The following is a 20,229-nucleotide window of genomic DNA, read 5'->3' as shown; positions in this document are numbered from 1 at the left end:
CCCACGCCAATGCTGGGAAACTTTCCCATCAAGCTACCCAGGCATGAATAGGGTCTTCGGATCCGATGAAAGAAAAGTACTTCTTGGGGAGCTTGGTTGGAGCTCCTTGGATGTCCAAGATGTATCAATAATTGGACTAAAGTATGTTTACAATGAACGGAGATGCGGAAAGAAATGATGAACCAGTTTGCAAGGCCGAAGATCAGTAACAGAGGGCAAGCCGTCCGAGAACCTACCCTCAGCTTGAAAGACCGGTTCAAGGATAGGGGGTGCTAACCACGTCGGTCCCCAATCATGGGCTGGGCCGAGGACCCCCAGACAACCGACAAGTGGCCACGTTAGCCATGCCCCACGGCATATTCAAGATGGAATCCTCCAAAGACTTAGCGCATACTCCAAGACACATTTGAATCATCGACATGTTTATCCCTTGATGTAAAGGACCTACATGTAACCCTAGGTATCCCCGGTGCCTATATAAGCCGAGGGGTTTAGACTGTAGGGTTAGATTCATTCACATACAATCTCAAGGTAGATCATCTTGTATTCTGTACCCCATCCAAGATCAAAACAACAGAAGCAAGACGTAGGGTTTTACATCGAGAGGGCTTGAACCTGGGTAAAACATCGTGTCCCTCTTTGTCCTGTTATCATCTAGCCAAGATCACCAGCTCTGGACCCCTACCCGAGATCCACCGGTTTCAACTCCGACACATTGCAAGGGTGAGTCGGAATCGACCAGGGGAGTCTAGACTCGTCCATTGCTTGGGCCCGTTGGACTCGACCAGAGAACGCCTGCATGAGTTGATTCGTACTCGACTAGAGGAGTCGGACTGGATCACTTCATGTGTGAGTCAAACTCGGCTCGGGTTCGGCCATTGCAGGGGTGGGTCAGACTCGGCCAGAGGAGTCGGACACAACCATCGCGTGCTTGAGTAAGACTCAACCATGGAGAGTCGAACTCAACCATGCCAGTGATGAGTCGGACTCAGCCATGGGAAGTCAGACTCAGACATGGCACGAGCGTGTCAAAGTTTCCAAGGTATGCCAACCAGACTAACGACCCAAGCTTCCATAGTATTTACCGGTACGGGGCAGGGCTTGGCTGCCCCGTTGCGCCGAATGACGCAACGTCCCATTTCAAACCCGAAGTGCTCTCGAAAAGTTCGTCTTTGTTGGTAAAAATAGGCTTGCAACCACCTAGGGTACCAATTCAAACCCTTGTGATGGAAAACTAGGGAGGATCTCTCTTCAAAATTACATACTTGAGTGTGAGCAATTTGTAATCGGTCAGATTTGCAAACATTGGATTGAAACAGCTATTAACAAACTATGATATACATTAATTCCGTTATTGTAGTAGCATCAAATGCAATACGACACCATATACACATTGCAGCGAGAATATGACTTCTTCGTTTATCTGGGAATGTCACACCAACTGAGGATAATGTTTCGCAAACAAGCACCATGCGGCAGCAACTACCAGAAAGACATGCTCCTTTTAATAATGGACATGTGGTAATTCCTCTAAAAAAATGCTGCTGTGAAATTAGTCATAGCAGATCATGTCCAATGCAGAAGAAAGAATGCTTCGGTGGCTCCACGGCTGGGGCAGCAATACTTAATGCTGTAAATGTATTTGTGGAGCATTAAATTTAATGAGTCACCCACTGCACAAAAGAGATCCACAAAATTTTATTTACTTCACCGAAAAGTACTCTGAGACTCCTTTTCTTGTCTGTAATGTAATACCTGGAGTGTAGCTTGATTAATTGTAACCCAATGCACACGTGCACAGCAAGAACCCTGTTGTTACATCATGTAATTAATAAAGATTTCTCAATGAATGGTGGATGTAAGAATTACAAATGTGAAAAATGTATACATTTCAAATGTAGTACCTGCTGCTGCAGTCCTCCCTGTATTCATCAAAAAAGACCCTGTAATTTTTGTATAATGGGTCATGCATGAGCAAAATCAATTCATCAAAGAAGACCCTGTAATTTTCTGAATAGTGTTCTCCGAGTTGTAAGCAAAGATACAAACTATCTAATATATATCCGCATTCCTGCCTAACAAAGGCATGATAACACAAAGATAATTATGCAAAAATACAGACATTGGATCTTTATCCGCATTCCTTCCTAACTAAGGCATGATAAGACAAATAAATTTATCTTTCTTTCTCTAATAATAATAAAGCGTCTACGGCTTCTGGTTGTATGTCATCAGCATTTTTATAGAAAAGTCCCTCTGTTTCCGAGAAATAAACACGCGGTCCTTTTTAAGTGTGTGTCTGAGAAACGATTCGGTTTTTGCACAAAACCCCCTTTCACTTAGAATATTCAACCCGCAGTGCTCTGGGTCCGCCCCCTCCCCCCCCCCCCCCCCCCCCCCCCGCCTCAAAGCGCAACAGTTAACATAAATCAGCCGCCATGCCTCCCATGGGCAGACACCCATGTCGTGATTGGCTTCGGCTAGCCAAGGGGCGGCCGGAGCAGAGGACGACGGAAAGGCAACAAGGAAGCACCGACGTCGGCTAGCCAGGGGGTTGTCGAAGCAGAGGACGACGGGAGGCGGTCGACCATGGTTGCAGAGGTGCTCGCAAGCAGGGAGGAGCAGAGGCGAGGACGGAGCGGCTCGGGCGCGAGCGCTCGCGCTGTTGGTGGAGGGAGACCATGCGTGGAGGAGGCAGGGTGATTGCGCCGTCCGCCAGCGCCAGCCGCGAACACGCACTGTTGTGACTGCGCCGCCGGCAACCCTCTCCGGCATCAACCGGTCCTAGCCCCGTCATCTGTCCGGCACGGCGGAGCCCTTGTCGGCGGCGGAGGATGGGAAGGCGGCCCCATTCGTCGTCCTCGACCTGGAGAAGGAGAGAGTTGTCAGGGGGAGAGAGAGAGAGAGAGAGAGAGAGAGAGAGAGAGAGAGAGAGATTGTGTGTGTTGTCCGTGTTTGTCGGTCAAGTCCTTCTGCTTGGGCCAAGCCCAAAATCAGTGCAAAAAAACAAAAACAAATGAAATATAATTTTCCAAAAAAAGTTCTTCGCCAAAAAATCAAATCACTTTTTAAAATGTTCTATTTTTAAAAAAAAAAACACCCTTTCAAGAAAAATGTGTTTTATGAACAAGAACAAACAAAGTAGTTTGAAAGACAATTCCATGAACAACTACTCTTTCATCGGAGCTGAATTAGATTATGGAAATGTCATTAGGATATAAAAAATGTTGTATAATGCAACATGGAGCATGTTCAAATTTGTTCATCCGTTGCAACGGACGAGCATTGATACTAGTTTAGAACAAACATTGCGTTTGATAAAAGTATATGAGAAATAGAAAATGATGAACCAGCAAACCAGTGGACAAGCCTTTTATGATATGTAGTTTCACATTTCAAAACAATGTACTATGTGTATCGATAGTCTTCGCCCAATAGATTCAAAACAGCGTGAATCGACTGAGTTTTCTCCAACAGACAAAAAATTTATTTTCTCACCTAAAATAAAAGAAGAACTGCGACAGACCATACAAAGAGATTGCATGATTAATACTGAAACTAATCTTCAGAGATACCATATGAAACTGAAAGGCATCCCAAGCTTCTGCCATCAGGCTAGCCGTGCCAAAAAAAACAAGACGCTGCACCCCGAACCGAATTGCAACTCGTATTGCAACAGTAGCTGCTTTTATAGGGATCCGAGCGACCCGCTCTGATCACAACCGTACAACCATCAAAATTGTCCCCAAAACTGACAGCAACACACCAAGTCTCGGCCCGCAAAGCCGCCGCCAACAGAAAAGATACTCGATGCAGACTGATGTGGACAGATCACTACGGCGGCGGCTGGATTCTCCGCATCGGCAGATCACATCGGCGCCGCCGGCGCAGCTGCCGGACGACCTGATCCACTACAGCATCCTCGCCCGCCTCCCCTTCCGGCTGCTCCTCCGCCTCGCCCCCGTCTGCAAGGCGTGGCGCCACCTCATCCTCCACGACCCCGTCTTCGCCCGCGTGCAGGCGCAGTGCCCCTCGCCGGCCTCCGGCGTCCTCGCCCGCTTCCACCAGGGCCGGCTCGAGGTTCTCGCCCCCGGAGCCGCAGCCGCCGCCGTCGCCCCGCCGGACGCCGGCCTCTCCTTCTTGCCCGTCGCCGACGCGAACCGGCAGCACCTCCGGCTCTGCTCCACCACGAGCGGCCTTCTTCTGGTCACGACCGGCAGCACCTTCTGGGTCGTCAACCCAGCGACCCGCGCGTTCCGTGAGATCCCATACGCCGGCGAGGGCGCTTTCAGGGCGTGCCTCGCGTACGACCCGGCGACGGCGCACCAGGAAAGCTACCACCTCGTCGTCCCTGCCCGGGCAAACATGGAGCTGTGGAGGTTCTGGATCTTCTCCTTCTCGTCGCTCTCGCGCGGATGGCGCGCGTCGTGGGCGACCGTGCGGATGCCGCCGTACGGCGGTGTGCAGCCCAAGGCTTTACACCTGGGCGGGCTCTCGTACTGGCTTTGCAACCGCGGCGACGTGCTCTGGTACAACTACGGCGCCGACGCGGCGGGCAAGCTGCCGCCGCCGCCGCACGGGAAGAAGAGGCCGTCCTCCCTGGTCGACGGAGGAGGGTACATGGAGGGCAGCAGGGAGCTGGTGGCGTGGCGCGGGCGGATCGCGATGGTGTCAGCGAGCCCCGCCCTGCTGGCCGTGTGGGCGCTGTCGTCGTCGCCCTCCTCGGGCAATGCCTCGCCGGCGCGGTGGGAGATGGTGCACCGGAGGAGTGTTGAGTCAAACCTGTCTTCGATGCATGCATGGCTATGCATGCTTGGTTACTACTTAGCCAGGAGGTGGAAATGACATGCAGCTGCATGTCGGCAAGAAAAGCAGTAGCGGCTGCATGCCTTGGTAGTTAAGGAAACTACTAGTAGTAGTAATTTACTAGGGTAAAAGCTGAGCAAGCTAGTCGTCAGCAGTGATGTAATCTAGGAGCTTGACGTAAGCTCATACGAATAGTTAGTCGGTTCAGCTACCTATAAAAGGAGCTGCATCCCGGTTGTAAAACTCAGGCCATTCCAATTTCATTACAAGGCATTTCCTCCTTCTAGTACCACCGTGTGTGCTCCAAGCCTCAAGTGTTGTGTATTAGTACTACTACTACTACGTGTGTGTGTGATACACTAGTGAGTGTGTGAGTAGTACGTGTGTGTGCTCATCCACCGGTCATCTATCAGTGTACTCGAGTGCTAGCGAGTAGTTCTGGGCTGACAATTGGCATCAGAGCCTCTGGTTATGGTAGCCATGGCCGGTGGTAAAGGAGTTCAGCAGCGCACCACCTCGGGTGGTTCCCAGGCGCGGCCATCACAGGACGGCTCCCAGTCGCCGGCTCCGGAGGAGCGGCGAGGGCGCAGCCGCTCCAGGCGCGGCCATCGCGGTGAGGTCGTGGTTAGGGAGATCGTGCGCGAGACCGCGGTCAGTGGTAGCGTACCCATCACCTTCCCGATGCTCACGCGCTCGAACTACAGCGAGTGGGCGTTGATCATGGAGTGCAACCTCCATGCGGTGAGCCTCTGGGCTCCCATGGAGGATGACTTGGTCGAGAGAAAGGAAGACAGGAAAGCCGTGGCGGCACTCATGCGCGCCACGCCGCCGGGGATGCACGGCATGCTCGCGGCGAAGGCAAGCGCCAAGGAGGCGTGGGAAGCCATCCGTACCCAGCGCCTCGGCAGCAACCGTGTGCGCGAAGCGAACGCGCAGAAGCTGCGAGCGGACTTCGAGAACATCGCCTTCAACGAGGGCGAGCTCGTCGACGACTTTGCCATGCGGATCTCCAGCGTTGCGTCACAACTCCGCGCGCTCGGCGACACCATGGACGACGCGAGAGTCGTGCGGAAATTTCTCCGCGTCGTACCATCTCGCTTCGCTCAGGTAGCGGTCTCCATCGAGACCTTGCTTGACCTGAGTGAGCTCTCCATCGAGGAGCTCACGGGCCGGTTGCGGGTGGTCGAGGACCGCCTTGATGACGGCCGCGAGAGCTTCGGCGGCAGACAACTCCTATTCTCGAAGAAGTGGGAGGCGAAGAAGTGTCAAGGACGTGGTGGAGGTGCCCCGAGCAGTGGAGGCGGCACCGGCAGAGGCGGCGGTCGCACCCAGGGCGGAGACGGACGAGGTGCCGGCAACGACGACCGGGACAAGTGCCGATATTGTAGCATCAAGGGCCACTGGGCCCGTGAGTGCCGCAAGAGGATGGCTGATGAGGATGCCGCGGCCGCGGCGTACCTCGTCGAGGCTGAAGAGGACGGTGGGCCAGCAATGATGATGCTTGCGTCGAGACCATGCAGGAGGGCACAGCGCCTCCGGCAACCATGGTCCCGACAAGCATCGAAGCCGTGCAGGAGGGCGCAGCACCTCCGGCGACCACGGTGCCGGCAACCGTCAAGTCTGTGCGGGAGGCACGGAGCTCTTCAAATAATCCCCTCCCCACATCGGTAGCGCTCTCCCCGACAACAACGTTCTCGGGAGATTTCGATTGGGAGGAGATGAAGACCCGGGTGTGGGGGAGCCACGCCCCGGCAACCACGTCCCTTGTGACGCTGGTCAAGCCCGTGCAAGTTGGCACGGCAATCGCGGCCCCGACATCCTCGGGACCCGACAAGCCCGTGCAAGTTGGCATGGTAAAGGCGTACCCGACATCCTCGGGACCCAATAAGCCCGTGTCAGGAGGCACGGCAACGACGCATATGGTGGGCCATGTCCCAACCATGATGCTGGTGACCAGTGAGACCATGCAAGAGGCACGACACTCTCAGGTTGGCCATACCCCGACAACCAGGTTCTCGGGGTTCTGCAAGCCCGTGTGGGCAACACGGCACTCTTTGACGGGCCTCAACAGCTGGGAGGCCATGAAGAGACGGTCATGGGGCGGCAAGGCCTCGACCGTGACTCTGGCGACCATCGAGGCTGTGCAGGAGGCGCGGTGCTCTATGGTCAGCCACGCAGCAACCCTGACGCGCTCGGGGTCCATCGAGTCCGTGCGGGAGGCACGACTTACGTTTGTCGGGGGAGACCCGACAAGCAAGTCCGATGGGAAGAGCAGCAAGGACTCCGCTACCCTGAGAGGAACCACTCTGGTCAGTGTGGCGTCCGGCACAACGACCCTGGGAAGGGAGTTCCCGGGCAGTGCGGCGTCCGGCACGACGACCCCAGGAAGGGAATTCCTGGGTAGTCCGATGTCCGACAAGTCATCCCCGGGAAGGGAGTTCCCGGGTAGCGTGACGTCCGACACGACGACCCCGGGAAGGGAGTTCCCGGGCAGTGTGACATCAGGAACTACGACCCCAGAAACACTGACGCCCACGAGCGAGGTGGTTCCCGGGCAGTTCATGTCCCCATCAACAGCGCGGTAGGACTTGTTCGATGCCAACAAAAATGGTGGCGATCCACACAGGTTCCGAAGCCTAGAGGGACCTTCTCGAGCCCGCGAGACGATCGCAGCACCCGAGATCAAGAAGCACGAACAGGGCATACGGGCCGCCGAGAAGACGGATATCCCAACGAAGGCACTTGGTTGCGTCGAGTTCCAAGAGCCGCACGACAGGACCGGGATCATCAAGACCCTCCTACAGGTTTGAGGGGGAGATTGTTGAGTCAAACCTGTCTTCGATGCATGCATGGCTATGCATGCTTGGTTACAGCGGCAGCAGTAGCAGTTACTTAGCCAGGAGGTGGAAATGACATGCAGCTGCATGTCGGCAAGAAAAGCAGTAGCGGCTGCATGCCTTGGTAGTTAAGGAAACTACTAGTAGTAGTAATTTACTATGGTAAAAGCTGAGCAAGCTAGTCGTCAGCAGTGATGTAATCTAGGAGCTTGACGTAAGCTCATACGTATAGTTAGTCGGTTCAGCTACCTATAAAAAGAGCTGCATCCCGGTTGTAAAACTCAGGCCATTCCAATTTCATTACAAGGCATTTCCTCCTTCTAATACCACCGTGTGTGCTCCAAGCCTCAAGTGCTGTGTACTAGTACTACTACTACTACTACGTGTGTGTGATACACTAGTGAGTGTGTGAGTAGTACATGTGTGTGCTCATCCACCGGTCATCTATCAGTGTAAGTGCTAGCGAGTAGTTCTGGGCTGACAAGGAGCTGGGATGAAATCCCTGGCATGGCGCCCCCCGCGTCGCGCTTCCTGTGGTCGGTGGTGCCGGCGGGAGTGGACGTCGGCGCGGACGAGGTCTTGGGCCTGGCGATGCGGATCGGGTACAGGCAGCGCCGCGGCCACGGCGTGGGTGGTGGTGTTGACAACGAGAATGTGTGGCGTCGCGAGGTGTTGCGGTACGACATGCGTACCGACGCCACGGCCACGGTGGCGGAACTGGTCGGCAGGGAGAAGCACGACGACTTCGTCGTCTTCGGCTACCACTCCAGCATGGCGCCATTGTACTAGCAGCTAATTAAAACCTCTCCATCTCAAGGTTTTTTCTGACAGTAATTTGATGGAACTCGATCATCGCAGGTACTGATAGTATTCTGGATACTTCACTTTTCAGCTATCTATCAATGTCTCCGTTTCTAAATATAAGCCTTTTTAGCAATTTCAATACGGACTACAAACCAATGTATACAGACATATTTTAGAGTGTATATTCACTTATTTTGCTCTCCATGTAGTCCATCTTGAAATATCTAAAAAGACTTATATTTAGAAACGGAGGAAGTATTATATTATCAAAACATAATGGTCTATTTGAATCTCTCAAAATCCTAGCTATTCTCAGCATGATTTTGCGGAATCTCAAAGAGGAAGAGGTTATTTGAGGGGAGAGGCAGATGTTTATTTTCACTACCTATTTTTACAAGAATCTTTTTGGTCCTGCAGAATCTAATGTACATGTTTACTTAGGACCCGAGAGTTATTAGATAAGATGTTCATAGTGCAATTAAGAAGTAATGCTGCCATTTTTCAATTAAAGCATAACAAGGCTGCTGGCCTGATGGTTTAGCTAGTGAATTTTATCTGCGTTTTTGGCCATTCGTTTATGGGGATTTGTTTTTTTTTAGTTCTATATATCATGGTAGGCTTGATCTTGCTAGGTTGAACTATGGTGTGTTAACTTTGTTGCTAATTAAGGGTACATGAGGTGATAAAATTCAGATGTTTAGGTTGCATTGATTTCTTAATACCTTTTTGAAAATCTTTACAAAAGTTATTAATAATAGATCTATTAGTCTAGCTGATAAGATTATTTCTTCTCTGCAAACATATTCCACAAAAGGGTAGGTTTATTTAAGATGGGTAAATCGTACTCCATTAAAAATTTAATGAGCTGGTTAGAAAGAAAAGAGACGATTCAAGCCATTGAGATTGTACTTCAATGAGGAGGGGGGGGGGGGCGCTTCTCCCCTGTCGCTCTCGCAAGCGACGTCGGGGTGAACCCTAGCCCCAACCCCCGCATCCTCCACAAACCGCTCTACACTCACCGCCATTGAAAGGCGGCGTCGGGCGAAGCTCGGTCGACGGCGGGGCTCGTCCTACCCCCCTGGCGAGCGGCGGAACGGCGACACAAGACGGAGCGGCCGCACCGCCGACGGCGAAGCGCTTAGCGGGGCGGTGGTGTGGGACGACCTTCAGGCCATGGTGTGTGGCAAAGGTGTGGCGCCGGAATCGGACAGGCGCAGGGGTGGCGCCGTGAATGCGGATCGAACGCTGAGCTGAAGTTGGGGGTGCGGCTTTGGCCTCCCTTAGTCGGGTGGCGACGAGGCGCTCGACGCCTCCATTGGCTACCTTCGGCACGGATCTGTCAAGCAGAGGGCTGGGTCATGGCGGGAATCTCATGCGCCCTGACATGATCCGGTTTGATCTCGTGCGATGGATGCACTAGTTGGCGATGTGGTCACGATAGCTCGGGCGACGGCGGTTGGCGTTCCGTGGCGGGACACGGGTCGTGCTGGCTCCTCCCTTCTCCTAAGTACATGTCGGTAGCGCGGACTACTTGCGTGGTGGAGATGGCCACATCGTGGGGCTCATACTTGGGAAGATCAGATTGGGGCTTGTGGCGGTTCGGAGCTCCTGCTCCAGGTAAGTGATGATGTGCTCAGTCTGTGTTGTGCCCGTGGGCAACGAGGTCCCTCTCCCCGGGGGTGCAGTGCTCTATGGTGGTGGTCGGGTCGGTGCTATTCTGTCAGGCAGCTTGACGTCGAAGGTCACGGGCATGACATCATGTGAGCTTGTTCAACGACAGCCGTCGGTAGTCACGAGGTTGTATCTCCACAGGTCCATCAGGGCTGGCTGGAGATGCAGGTGTGGGTGCCTCCTACCCAGGCCCAGCCCTGGGGGGGGGGGGGGCGAGAGGGGCGCCGCCCCGTGGCCAAGGGGCCCCCAAGTATGTTTTCTGCTCCTGTATGGGCCTATTGCCCTGACCCAAATGCTAAACAGATGAAGTATTACATACTCTGTCCGCAAAAAATTGAGTGTAGATTGTTTTCCTCTGATTTCCTTCCTATGACTATTGAATTTAAGATCTGTTTGCTGCTACGATTGTGGCGGTTCGGTAACGCTGGAAATACTGCAAAGAGCCCAAGATAGTGCGGATGGATTGCCAAAAGCAGAATTATGTGCAGTTGCAGTGTGGTATATTTGGTGGTAGAGACGACAACTTGTTAAGGGAGAAAGTATAATGTCCCCGGATCGTACTGCTACTATTATCAAGGTACTGTGTACAAACTTCTTCCGAGCATCAAAACCTAATATACCATATAGAAAACGAGAGCATATGTGGAGGAAACCACCTAGAGGATGGGTGAAGGTCAATGTTGATGCCTCGTTCAGTGCTGAAACTATGTCATGTGCAGTGGGCGCGATTGCTCGAGATGACAGAGGAGAGTTCATTGCAGCCGCAGCGTGGTTCATACCACATGTAATCACTGCCGAATCAGCGGAAATACAAGCCATCAGGAACGGGGCTTGGCTAGCGCAACACATTGGCTGTAACTCTCTCATCTTGGAGTCAGATAACCTAAATGCTGTACAGGCTTTTGACCAACAAGAGACATACAATGGTAATGATGCAGTCGTGGTGATGGATGGCAAGCAGACTTGTACCGATTTTGCAGCAGTTTCCTACCTTCACTGCTTTAGGGAAGCGAACGAGGTTGCTGATCTTTTAGCAAAGCATTCTTCCCTTAGTAGATCCTCTCATCTTTGGGAAGATTCTACCCCTGACTTTATTTCTCATGCTATTATAAACGACTTGTCCATTATTTAAGAAATAAAGTTTATTTGCTGTAAAAAAAAGGATTCATGAATGGGTCAGTTATTGCCTGCGAATAATTAGGAGTTGTTGCCAAAGACGCTCCTGATTTCCTCCCTTATCCACCAGCCGAAAATAGTGCATCCAATTGTTCTGTCTTGAGATGTACGTCTGATTTTTGGACTAACTTGTAGCGTACAGCCAGGCCAAGTGGATCGAGGGAGATCACTGTGACGACGAGATTACAGTTGCAGCGAAGATAGGTATGCCTATGATCTCTGTGTATATAGCTAGGGTATGCCGTATCGGAGTTTATCAGGATGATTTATCAAAATGTATAAATGTTCATAGAAATTTCATCTGCATTGGTGCAACATTAGACATTATTTATGCAACGATGATATTGGGGGTTATAATATTTGTGAAAGAACTCTTCCGCGACCGGGTGTGGCGCGATCCCCTTCGCGCAGCCATACTCAGCTTCCGACACGCTCTATCTCTTTCCAAACCAGTCATAGTCTGGCCTTGTACAATGCTAGGTGCTTAGGAAAGTGCTTAAAAAATAAATCGGTTTTTCTGAAGCATCAGTGCTTATTTCTATAGGAGAGACGCCTAATTAAGCATCTGCATGTACAAATAAGCATCGGTGTTTAAGAAAAGTCTGGTTTATTTTTTCAAGCAACCCTCCTAAGCACCTTGCATTGTACAAGGCCTCAGTGTTTCCATGTATTCAAATGATGGCCCCACTATTCCATTGACCATGCAACTAACCCATACGTGCATGCACGTTTAATCTACAACCCCCCCCCCCCCCCCCCCCCCCCCCCCCCCCCCCCCCAATTCCGGCTGGGCTCACATAACTTTCCATCCCTCAATTAATCATGCCCCCCTGATTTTAACGGGGTGGTGGGGGTGGAGGTCCCTTTTCTTAATTAGCAATAATGTCCAAATACAATTGCTTAATCGGGAACAGATTGCCTGGTCGGAAAATCGAGCGTGCATTAGCCAGTTTGCCAACTCACTGATAGTTGCCACATCCATAAACTAATGTTGATTTGGACGACAAGGATTTTGCATATTACAGTGTTGACATCAACATGGGTAATAATAATGTAAGTGATCTTTTGGCTTTTAAATCATTTGCAAGTCCTTGGAGGTACCAAGTTTTACTATGGCTGCTTATGATCTAAGAAGTTGGGATAATCTCAATGAAATAGCTATTGGACATACTAGTGAAGAAGAGACTTGTATAAAACAAAACAATAATTGTATTTCCTTTAGCTGACAATTCAAGATAGTTATTTAATAGTCTTTTATGGTCTACGGTAAAGGCCCCGAGTTATAGTTTCGTCCCGGGCCCCTGAATTCTCAGGACCGGCCCTGCTCCTACCATGGAGGCATCGACCCACAATCCATGGTTGATGCTGAGCTAGGAGTGAAAGAAGACACCTTCTACTCATTCTACCGCAATGTGGGCAGTTAGTGGTATCTCGAGCATGGATGTCGTGGGGCGGGACACGTTGAGTCCCACCATTAGAATTCCTGGGGGAAGAGAATTTTGGATGGTCAATGCATGGAAGGACAATGACCAACACGTGATGCTCGATCGAGCGTTCCAACAGCATGGCCGCGAAGGAGCTTTCTCGCCTTCCTACATGCTTTTTGATGCTCAGCGAACCAAAATTTCTTGTTTCCTTGAGGGTTTAGAGCCTGTTTGGGACTGCTCTGCTCCTTAAAATTCAGCTTCGCTCTGGAAAATACAAGCCAAACGGGGAAACTCCATGATATGCCACTCCACAAAAAAAAAATCTGGGGTACACCTCCCAGATTTTTATGAAGCTCTTCAAGGGGTGCTTCAAAAAACTCTAGAAGCTGCAGTTGGGCGAAAATTACCAACCACTACCACCAGTAAGTGGATACCCCTCCGTTTCTTCCCCCTCAACCAATCAAATTGATCCTTTCCACCAAATTTCCCATTCTTGAAGCTGGAGCTCCATGCATTCTAAACATTCTATTCGGTAGTGCTACAACTTCTATATGAAACTGCTCCAAAGTGGAATTGGTGGAGTGAAGCTGATTTTGGTGAAGCGGAGCAGTCCCAAACAAGCCCTTAATATATCCTTTTTCCACTTTTTTTCCTTCCAAAAGTAATAGTAACCCCGTGTTTGTATTTTGTACCCTTTTATTTTACTTCACCAATTTTAACGGCATCTGCATTTGATAGCCGAGTTGTTCATCATGTTCCGAGCGACCTGGGTGATATGAAAGTTCATCACTAGAAAGCCGGGGGCACCATGGCGGCGGTGATGGCTTGGATAATTAATTTTATGCCCCTACTTGTATCCCATCGGTTTGATTTGCCGCTAGTTTAAAAAAATCAGTTTTTCCCGAGTGTGTTTGCTTCTCTTATGCTTTTGCCCTTTGACCATTTGATCGTTACTTTGAGAACTTCATAACAAATTCATACTAACCAGAAAAATGGAAATAAGCTATCTAAATGTTCTAGGAAAACATCATCTATATGTGAATGTCATTTGCATTCAAGACAAATGTGTTCGACTCCATCAATTTTAACGGCGTCTGCATTTGATAGCCGAGTAGTTCATCATGTCCGGAACGACCTGGGTGATATGAAAGTTCATCACTAGCTAAGAAGCCGGAGGCGAAGGAAATGGTACGTCTAGATGTCCTTCCAGCATTAAGATGGCGGTTTTGATGGACGGCCTAGACTCAGGTTCTCCTTGCACGCACAAGAGCCTAACCTTCACCACCCGCTCCACGGCCGCCGTATCGACCTCCTCCTCGCTTTTCATGGCCCTATTCAGCTCACCCTTCAGTAGGCACTCATACACCAGCTCCATCAGGGTTTGCTCCTCGCCGGCCTCCTCCATTTCCATGTTCCTCCTGCACGTCATGATCTCGAGCAGCACCACACCGTAGCTGTACACGTCAATCTTCGCCGTGACAGGGCCCGTGCCCCTGTACCACTCGGGGGCCAGGTACCCACGCGTGCCGCGGACACCGGTGAAAGTGTGTGTCTGGTCAGGTTGGAGCAGTTTGGCGAGCCCGAAGTCGGCGATCTTGGCCGTGCCAGCCGCGTCTATGAGGATGTTCTGCGGCTTGACGTCACAGTGGATCACGCGACTGCTGAGCTCGTCGTGGAGGTAGTGCAGGCCCCGGGCCACGTCGAGCGCGATGCCAAGACGGTCGGACCACGGAGGCGTCGAGGCAGCACCCCTAAACAACAGGTCGGTCACCGAACCGTTGCTCATGAACTCGTACACCAGGAGGCGGTGCGCGCCCTCGTGGCAGAAGCCGAGGAGGCGGACCAGGTTGCGGTGGCTCGTCCGCCCGATGGCGCGCACCTCTCTCTGGAACTCCCGTTCGCCATCCTCCACGAGCTTCTCCAGCCGCTTCACGGCGATAGCCTGCTCGCCGTTGCGCAGCGCACCTTTGAACACCGTGCCGAACGCGCCGCGGCCCACCGGGTCACGGAAGCAGTACGTGGCGCGCTCCAGCTCCAGGTAAGTGTACGACCTCAGGGGCGCCGCCTCCTCCTCCTCCTCGTCCAAGCCTTCGCCGCCGTCCGCGTCCGTGTTCGCGGGTGCCACGTTCCGGAGCACGGCCCTCCGTTTCACGTGGAGCAGCCACCCGGCCGCAATGAAGGCCGACAACGCGACGCATGCCAGGATGCCGATGCAAACCAACGCGATGACGGTCGTGCGCCCGACGGGTTTGCTGCGGGTGCCGCTGCCGCCTGTCGCCGCTCCCGCGGTCTTGACGAACAGCGTGTATCTGCCTCCAGCGCGGCCGTACCGCAGAGGGAGCTGCTGCTTGCTGCACGTGCCTTTGTCGGTGTCCCGCAGCACTACGACGCACAAGCAGTCGGCCATGCATGCCGCCATGCACTCTGCCGCGCTCGTGGCATTGCGCACCGTCTCGTACGGTACGTCCGCCCACCTCATGTTCGGCATGGACTTCACGGAGAAGTCTGCGGCATCTTGTTGCTGCCCCCATTTACAATCGCCGGCGCTGGAGTTCGCCGTGCAACCGAGCTCCGCATTGCTCGCGTCGAGAAAATCGAACCCTGGCGGGCACAAACAGCTAGGCCGATCCTGGTCGAGGACACAGTAGCTGTTGTGCCCGCAAACGCCATGGACATCGCACCGATCGGTCAGAGCGCTCCACACGACGGTGGTGGTATTGGACGCACTGCCAGAGCCAGACACGAAGGCATGGCGGTACAAACGCAGAATTCTGTCAGGATCAAGCGTGAGTCGGTAGTAGGCTTGCTCTCCCGCTCTTAAGGCTCTAGGCTGTGTCAGGTTTTTGGTAAAGCTCCCATTGCTGTTCACTAGGTAGAGCACGCCACTGGTATCAAGGCGCAAGATGTGGGTGAAACCCAAATTGAACGTCCCCGTGTTCCAGTACGACGAGGCTGGGTCGTTCGGCGTGCCCACCGGGTACAACACCAGGTTGCCGTCCTCTTGCTGGTTGGCGAGCCGGTACTTCCCGACGGCCTTGTTTGTGTCGGACACGCTGGAGAAGAGCTGCGTCGCGGGCACGAGGTCCTGCCCGGCGACCAGGGTGTCCGCCGAGGACTCGAACGTCTGCCACACCACGGCGCCGTCAGCGCCGAACAGCACAAAGTTGCCGTCATCGCGCATGGCGCCCGCCACGGCCGGCCTGGACGGCTGCGCGATGGTCCTGTCGTGGTCGCTCGCGCCTATCCAGAGGAGACGGCCGTCGTCGGCGAGCCTTAGCGTGCCGCCTGTTGCCGTGTCGTTGCGCTTCGCAGTCCACGTGATGGTTACGTTGGGCGTGGTGGCGAGCCAGACGCCAACTGCGAGGCCGCCTTCCGTGGCGTAGAAGCCGAAGGAGAAGCGGCCTGACGGGGACGACCAGCCGGCGCCTGCGTCGGCCTTCACGGGGGACAGAGATGTGATGCCCCTTTGCGCGCATGAAAAGTCGAGGGAAACAAGCATGGCTAGCGCTAAGCACAACAGCAGATGCAAATGGTTAGCAGCCATGGATGGTGAGCTGCTTACTAGGCTCAATCTATACTTGCTCGCTAACTGCGTAGAGTACGATGATTGCAGTTACTAGTAGCAGTACTAGCTACCAACCATTCAACAGGTCAATCGTGTTTTCTCAAGGAAGACGAGACTTGTTGGGCGAAATAGTCGTAGTTTCGACCTTTCAAACGGACGACGGAATGTAGCTCTCGGTGATTAATCAAACTAGCAGAGAAGGCGTGCCGGTAGAGTGCAGGCGATAAGATAGTGATACTATGGACTTCTTCTGTGCCCGTTGCCGCCGCGACGCGTAAAATAGTGGCGCCGGCTATCGATAATGGCCCGAGGACGCGTAAAAATCTGCCGGGTCAAGAGTCGTTGGATCTGTGCAACATTGTCAGTAGCAGTATTGGACATGTTGCGATATCACGGTGACCTCGCAGATGACATTGTAGCTCGACCACAACATCGGTCATGTTGCAATCCGGCCGCAACATCTGTCATCATGCTGCTATATGGAGTCGGTGCTTCTGTAACACAGCCCTTGTTGTGGTGAGGTTGTCGCATGGGCACATTGTCTCCAAGCTCGGGCTTGCAACGGAAAGTCGTCCTCAAGCACCGGCTTGCAGCGTCGAGTAGTTTGCGGCCGCACACGGCATCGCCGATAGCAGCATGCTCGTAGCAGTCAATGTTGGGTGATTTGTAGAAGTTGGTTGGGGCGGTGATGGGGGTTGGTGGGGTAGACAGCGAGCTTACATGAGTTGGGGTCCACCGTAGTGAAGCACGGATCATGACGCAAATCAAACGGACACGCACTCGGTCGACCGGCCTCGATCGACTGCATGATTGGAAGTGTTTTCCGTAGACAATATAGATAAGTTGCCTGAAAATTAGATTAGGATTAGTCAAATATTTTTGACGAGAAGGTCTAAATCGGACCGCTCCCGTGCCTTTGTTTACTTGTTCCTTCTCCAATCTGCCTTGTAGTGGCGATCGGCTGCCTGCTGCCACCGCCCACGCCCGGTGGCGTTTTGTCCCCGGCTATGGGTCACTCCCGCCGAGAACTCACCGGTGTTCCAGCACCTCGTCGCACTTGCCGCCGCCATCTTCCGCCTTGACACTGCATGTCTCTTCTATGCTGAATCGACTTATCTCAATTCAAAATTCAGGCAACTCATGTGTAGTCGCTGTGTAAAATAATACTGTGTGTGTGTGTGTGTGTGTGTTTTTTCTTCTTCTTATTAACCCTGCATTTAACTCCAGACTGAGAAAAAGAAAGACTTCTCCACACAAAAAAAAGAAAAAAGAAAAAAGAAAGACTGGGTTGCATGCAGTATGTGCATGTTGGTCCACGTTCTAAAATTTAAGGTTTGTTTGTGGTGCATACATTGATGTGGATGGGTAAAACACAAACTAATTGTTTTTTTTGCAAAAACTTAATTTGCAGAGCAAAAAGCACTGGGAGTACTAACCAAAACATGACGACGCGTGTGCAATACATAAAATACTTAGAGCACATCTTAGATGTGTTTTAGCAAAACTGTTTTTTTTGAACCATGCAGGAGGGCTGCATGTATTATATTGAAGAGAGGGAAAAAGTACACAACCAATAGAGTTACAAGCTGAAGCAAACCAGAGTAGAAAAGCAGTGAAGTCACGGTAAACCAAAACAACCTACGAGCTACGAAGTCTAGTCCACCAGACTACCAACAAAGATCTAAAGCTAACTAGTGAATTACAAAACGGCCTAGACTAGCTTCCGCCCATTGCTCTGCATTAATTTTGATTTGATCAATGACTCTTTGAAGCGGCGTGTGGGAATTTTCAAATATTCTTCCATTCCTTTCTCTCCAAATGCTCTAAATAATTAATGGTACCATCATATTCGAGGAATCCTTGCTAGAGTCCTGGACTCTAGTTCTGGCCTCTTGCCACCAATTTTGGAGAGAGGTAGTAGCATTTTGGGGATGGCCTCGCTTAGATTTGCCCAATGAAGCACCGAACTCTAAATGATGTTGATGACGCTGCAGCCGATGAATAGATGATGAGGGGATTCTTGCACATTGTTGCAGAAACAACATGCATCAATATGTGGCAAGTCTCGCTTGGCAAGACGGTCTGCTATCCAGACTCGCCCCCTGACGACCAACCAAAGGAAAAAATTGCATTTCAGGGGAGCCCAAGCCTTCCAAATGATGCAGTCAGTGCTACATTGAATCGATGGAGCAAAGTGTGCTTTAGAGACTGATTCCACCGAGTAGGTTCCCTTTGAATTCCATAACCAACTTCACTTGTCTTCAACCCCTTGCGTGATCTGAACTTCACTGACACTATTAGAAAAAGGGCTATAGATGGGATAGACACTAATAACACACCTGTCAGGTGGTGCCCCACACCATGCTAATGACGCACCAGGCACAAGGTGCGTCACTAGTAATATTTTTTTTCCAAACATTCTAAACTAGTAATGGCGCACTGTGCCACGGTGCGCCATTAGAATATATACTTTTTTTTGCAAAACTTTTAATGACGCACCAGAAGCAGGTGCGCCATTAGTAATCAGGGTCGACCCCCCCCCCCCCGCTCCACCGGCCGCCGCCGCCGACCCCCCCCCCCCACCCTCCCGCACTCCACCGCCGCCGACGTCTCACCGCACCCTCCCCCGCTCCACCGGCCGCCGCCGCCGACCCTCGGCCCGCACCCTCCCCCACTCCAGCGCCGCCGCTGACCCCCCGCACCCTCCCCCACTCCACCGCCGCCGACGTCCCACCGCACCCTCCCTCGCTCCACCGGTCGCCGCCGCCGACCCCCGGCCCGCACCCTCCCCCACTCCACCGTCGTCGCCGACCTCTCGCACCCTCCCCCACTCCATCGCCGCCGATGTCCCACCGCACCCTCCCCAGCTCCACCGGCCGCCGCCGTCGACCCCCGGCCCGCACCCTCCCCCACTCTACCGCCGCCGACGACCACCCGCACCCTCCCCCACTCCACCGCCGCCGACGTCCCACCGCACCCTCCCCCGCTCCACCGGCCGCCGCCGCCGACCCCCGGCCCGCACCCTCCCCCACTCCACCGCCGCCGATGACCACCCGCACCCTCCCCCACTCCACCGCCGCCGACGTCCCACCGCACCCTCCCCCGCTCCACCGGCCGCCGCCGCCGACCCCCGGCCCGCACCCTCCCCCACTCCACCGCCGACGACGACCACCCGCACCCTCCCCGCTCCACCGCCCGCCGCCGCCGACCCCCGGCCCGCACCCTCCCCCACTCCACCGCCGCCGACGACCACCCGCACCCTCTCCCCCGCACCCTCCCCGGCCCACTCCACCGTCACAAATGAATGCAACTTAAATTGCTAAAAAAACAAATTTGATTATATTTTCAAATAACAAATTTGATGATATTTTGAAATAATAAATTTGATGATATTTTTTCATATTCATAAATTTTTCAAATAACAAACTTGATGATATTTTTTAAAAAATTATTACTATTTTTATAAAAAAATATTACTGTTATGATTTAAACAAGTTTGAACATATTTAAACACAAATAAATATCAAACAACATTTTAAATGCATAAATACAAAAAATGGGAAGCCTGGGAATCGAACCCAAGACCTCTTGGTGTGTGTGCTACGTGCTGACCAATCGGGCTAATGGGCTTGTTCTGATGGAGTAGGGGTTATGTGGAATATAACCTGACCTGTCGGGCTAGTAAATTCTAATGGCGCACTGGGGCGGGGTGCGCCATTAGAATGGTTGTACTTATGGCGCACTAGGGGTGCGGTGCGCCATTAGATCCCTCCCCCCAGTTCACCTGTTCCCCTCGCACTGTTGCCTCCCTCCCTCCCTCGCCAGATCCACTCGCCCCAACCGTACACCGCCGCTGAAGGAAATATGCCCTAGAGGCAATAATAAAGTTATTGTTTATTTCCTTATATCATGATAAATGTTTATTATTCATGCTAGAATTGTA

At 52.5% G+C, this 20,229-nt stretch overlaps 2 protein-coding genes across 2 annotated transcripts; one reads left to right on the top strand and one right to left on the bottom strand.

Moving 5' to 3' along the window:
- The first annotated feature begins 3,633 nt into the window (after nt 1-3,633).
- LOC123136194 (uncharacterized) lies at nt 3,634-8,996 on the top strand. Its single transcript, XM_044555515.1, has 2 exons — nt 3,634-4,775; nt 8,132-8,996. Exons 1-2 carry the CDS (start codon nt 3,811-3,813, stop codon nt 8,430-8,432), a joined length of 1,266 nt encoding a protein of 421 aa, XP_044411450.1. The 5' UTR covers nt 3,634-3,810; the 3' UTR covers nt 8,433-8,996.
- A 4,887-nt stretch (nt 8,997-13,883) lies between these two features.
- LOC123138973 (G-type lectin S-receptor-like serine/threonine-protein kinase LECRK1) lies at nt 13,884-15,902 on the bottom strand. Its single transcript, XM_044558813.1, has one exon. The coding sequence runs from the start codon at nt 15,900-15,902 to the stop codon at nt 13,884-13,886; it is 2,019 nt and encodes a 672-aa protein (XP_044414748.1).
- Nucleotides 15,903-20,229: the final 4,327 nt, after the last annotated feature.

The sequence above is a fragment of the Triticum aestivum genome, chromosome 6B (assembly GCF_018294505.1).
Source record: "Triticum aestivum cultivar Chinese Spring chromosome 6B, IWGSC CS RefSeq v2.1, whole genome shotgun sequence".
Classification (NCBI taxonomy): domain Eukaryota; kingdom Viridiplantae; phylum Streptophyta; class Magnoliopsida; order Poales; family Poaceae; genus Triticum; species Triticum aestivum.
The sequence above is the reverse complement of the archived record's forward strand: the minus strand, read 5'-3'. Positions and strand labels throughout refer to the sequence as shown.

What these genes read in the sequence shown, in the direction of transcription:
- LOC123138973 (XM_044558813.1), bottom strand. Translation starts at nt 15,902, where the DNA reads ATGCGCGATGACGGCAACTTTGTGCTGTTCGGCGCTGACGGCGCCGTG.
- LOC123136194 (XM_044555515.1), top strand. Translation starts at nt 3,811, where the DNA reads ATGCAGACTGATGTGGACAGATCACTACGGCGGCGGCTGGATTCTCCG. An exon ending in GTGCACCGGAGGAGTGTTGA is followed by an intron (nt 4,776 to 8,131) that starts GTCAAACCTGTC and finishes GCTGACAAGGAG; the next exon opens with CTGGGATGAAATCCCTGGCA.